Below are 2,515 nucleotides of genomic sequence, written 5' to 3' on the forward strand. Positions count from 1 at the left end.
AAAAAAAAAAAAAAAAAATTGCCATTTTTGATGCTTAATATATGGAAGATTTGGAATGAGAGGATCTTGAAAGAAATGAGAAATTATAATAAAGGTATAGAAATCTTTCTGGAATACAAGGTCATTAATTTGAAAGAAGACCCATGAAGAAAGTGTAAGGAGTCATCATCAGCAAATAGAGTTTGATGAGATTGCTCCATTTCCAACTTTATTATACTCGGCAGTGTTGAAGGGTTCCTCCATATATGCAAATACTTGGTATCTTTTTTTTGAGGAGCATCTGATGAAACTTGGCATATTTACAGTCTTCTCTCCATTCTGGGAACCTCTGTTAAGCTAAACCTATGTTAAGAACAGAATTTCAGGAATGTTCATCTCTAACACTAGAGGCAGGGTCATAATGACCCTGGGATGCCATATTTCCTGACTCTGCTTCTGTCACAGGTGACAAGATAAGAGGCATCATGTCACAGATGAAAAAATAAGGCCGGAGAAAGCCAGAAAACAGTTGGCTAAATGTGTAAATGTAAGAGCCATTTGTGACATTGTAAAATGAGATTTCACCTGCTTCATAGTCCAAGAAAATCCCAATGCACCTAGGCCTTTCCAGCTGGAGAAGAGACACGGAGGGAGAAGCAAGGACCATGTACTCATTCCCCTTCAGCAGCCACATGGCCCAGACCCCGTTCTCAGGAGATGGTGTGCTTTCTCCCTTCCGTGGCACTGCATCTTGACAGACACCCAAACCCCACTCTGCTTTGTCTCCCACAACCACCTCCCAATAGTGCCTCCCTGAGGAGAAGCTCTGCAAACCCAGGACACAGGGCCATGTGTCAAATCGCTCGGGGTTGTTGGGGACATCCCTCCACACTTCTCCTTCCTGCACTCTGCGCAGGTCAGCAGTCAAGAGGAGGCTAGGATGTGCCGTGGCGGGGTCCAGCTTTACATCAACTGTGGAAAGAATTTTGTGCAACATGTGAAAGGATGGAAAGGACATGTAAAAACCTCAGAAAGCCACTGAGAATAGTCACATGGTTGCCCATGCTTCTCTAATAGCTCCTAGAGAAAACAAATCAGTATTTCATCTGGCAAGTCACTAAGCATATTTATCATTACTCTGTGGGGTATTCCAAAGTTACTACTGAATAATCTAGAGCTCATTTATTTCACCCATAAAAATGTAACCACTGATGATGACAAATGGACAGTCATTTAGATTACTTTCATCTACATCCAAGGAAATTTTTTAAAAGAGCCAGGTCTTGCTATTTTGTTCCGGTTGGTGTGGAGAGTAACTATTCACAGGCATGATCATAGTGCACTACAGCTCCCAAATCCTGGAATCAAGGGAATGCCTGCCTCAGTCTCCTCCTTAGCTGGTAATATAGGTGTACGACACAGTACCTGGCTTATATCCATACTTATAAACCCCCTTAGTAATTTTTTTCTAATACTCTATGAGAAAATTTCATTAAAATAAAATCCACTACTTTCAAGGTTATGTTACTGTGGACAGACTCTAAAATGCATCCATGACCTTCACATCCTGGCATTAGCCTCATGATTATGTTACATAATTTGACAAGAGAAAGACTACATGGGTGGGTCTGATTTAATTGTATGAGCCCTTGGGAATCAGAAAGGTTTCTCTGGCAATGTGGTTGGTGGCACATTCTCCTAGTGAGATTAGGATGTGATAGGCCATTGCCAGCTTTGACAGTGAAAAGGTCATGTGAGGATGAAAGTGAGTGGTCTCTAGAGCACAAAGTGGGCCTCCACTGATACCAGCAAGAAAACAAGAACCTCAGGCCTACAATATGCAGGAACCTACATTGTGCCCAAAACTTGAATGAGCCTAGATTCTTGCCCAGGCCCATCAGAGAAGCCCAGCATGGCCAACACCCAATTTTGGCCTGGTGAAACCCTGAGCTGAAGAGCCAGCTGATTCCACCAGTATGTCTGATCTTCAGAACTGGGAGATAATAAATGGGTATGGTTTTAAGATGCTAAATTCATGGTAATGAGTTACATAACAATAAAGAAATTAAAAAAAGAAAAAATAAATACTGACACTATCAAGTCCCAGGGAGGCTGATGTGACATTTGACCCGTATCCATAACAAACATGTGCACCTAGATATGAAATCTCAGTGAAGAACAGAGGATATAAAATATTCAGGGATTCCCTTATAAGCTTTCAAAAGTAGTAAATTAATTAATGTAGTTATTTTAATATCATAACAAATACTAGCACTACCGCTACTACTAAAACCACTGTTCTTTTGTGTCTTTAAACCACTCCAATGAAATTTAAAAATTTTTTTGCGTATTAAATCATAGTTGTATACATTAATACTATCATGGGGTACAGTGTGTTGTTTCCATATACAATATGAAATACTTTCATCCAATTGGCCACCATAGCCTTCATGTTATTCTCATAGTTGTTGTGTTAAGACATTTATATTCCACATTTAGAAAGATTGACATGTACCCTTATAGGATAAATCATAGG

General features: G+C 40.0%; 1 protein-coding gene across 1 annotated transcript in view; it reads right to left on the reverse strand.

The window, feature by feature from the left end:
• Positions 1-361: 361 nt before the first annotated feature.
• TRIM58 (tripartite motif containing 58) overlaps positions 362-2,515 on the reverse strand; it is a 23,619-nt gene continuing 21,465 nt past the window's right edge. Inside the window, exon 6 of the mRNA XM_003803115.1 lies at positions 362-951. Coding sequence (XP_003803163.1) covers positions 362-951 — 590 coding nt within the window. The remainder of the gene's footprint in view (positions 952-2,515) is intronic.

The sequence above is a fragment of the Otolemur garnettii genome, unplaced genomic scaffold (assembly GCF_000181295.1).
Source record: "Otolemur garnettii isolate 467f Iridium unplaced genomic scaffold, OtoGar3 scaffold00279, whole genome shotgun sequence".
Lineage (NCBI taxonomy): Eukaryota > Metazoa > Chordata > Mammalia > Primates > Galagidae > Otolemur > Otolemur garnettii.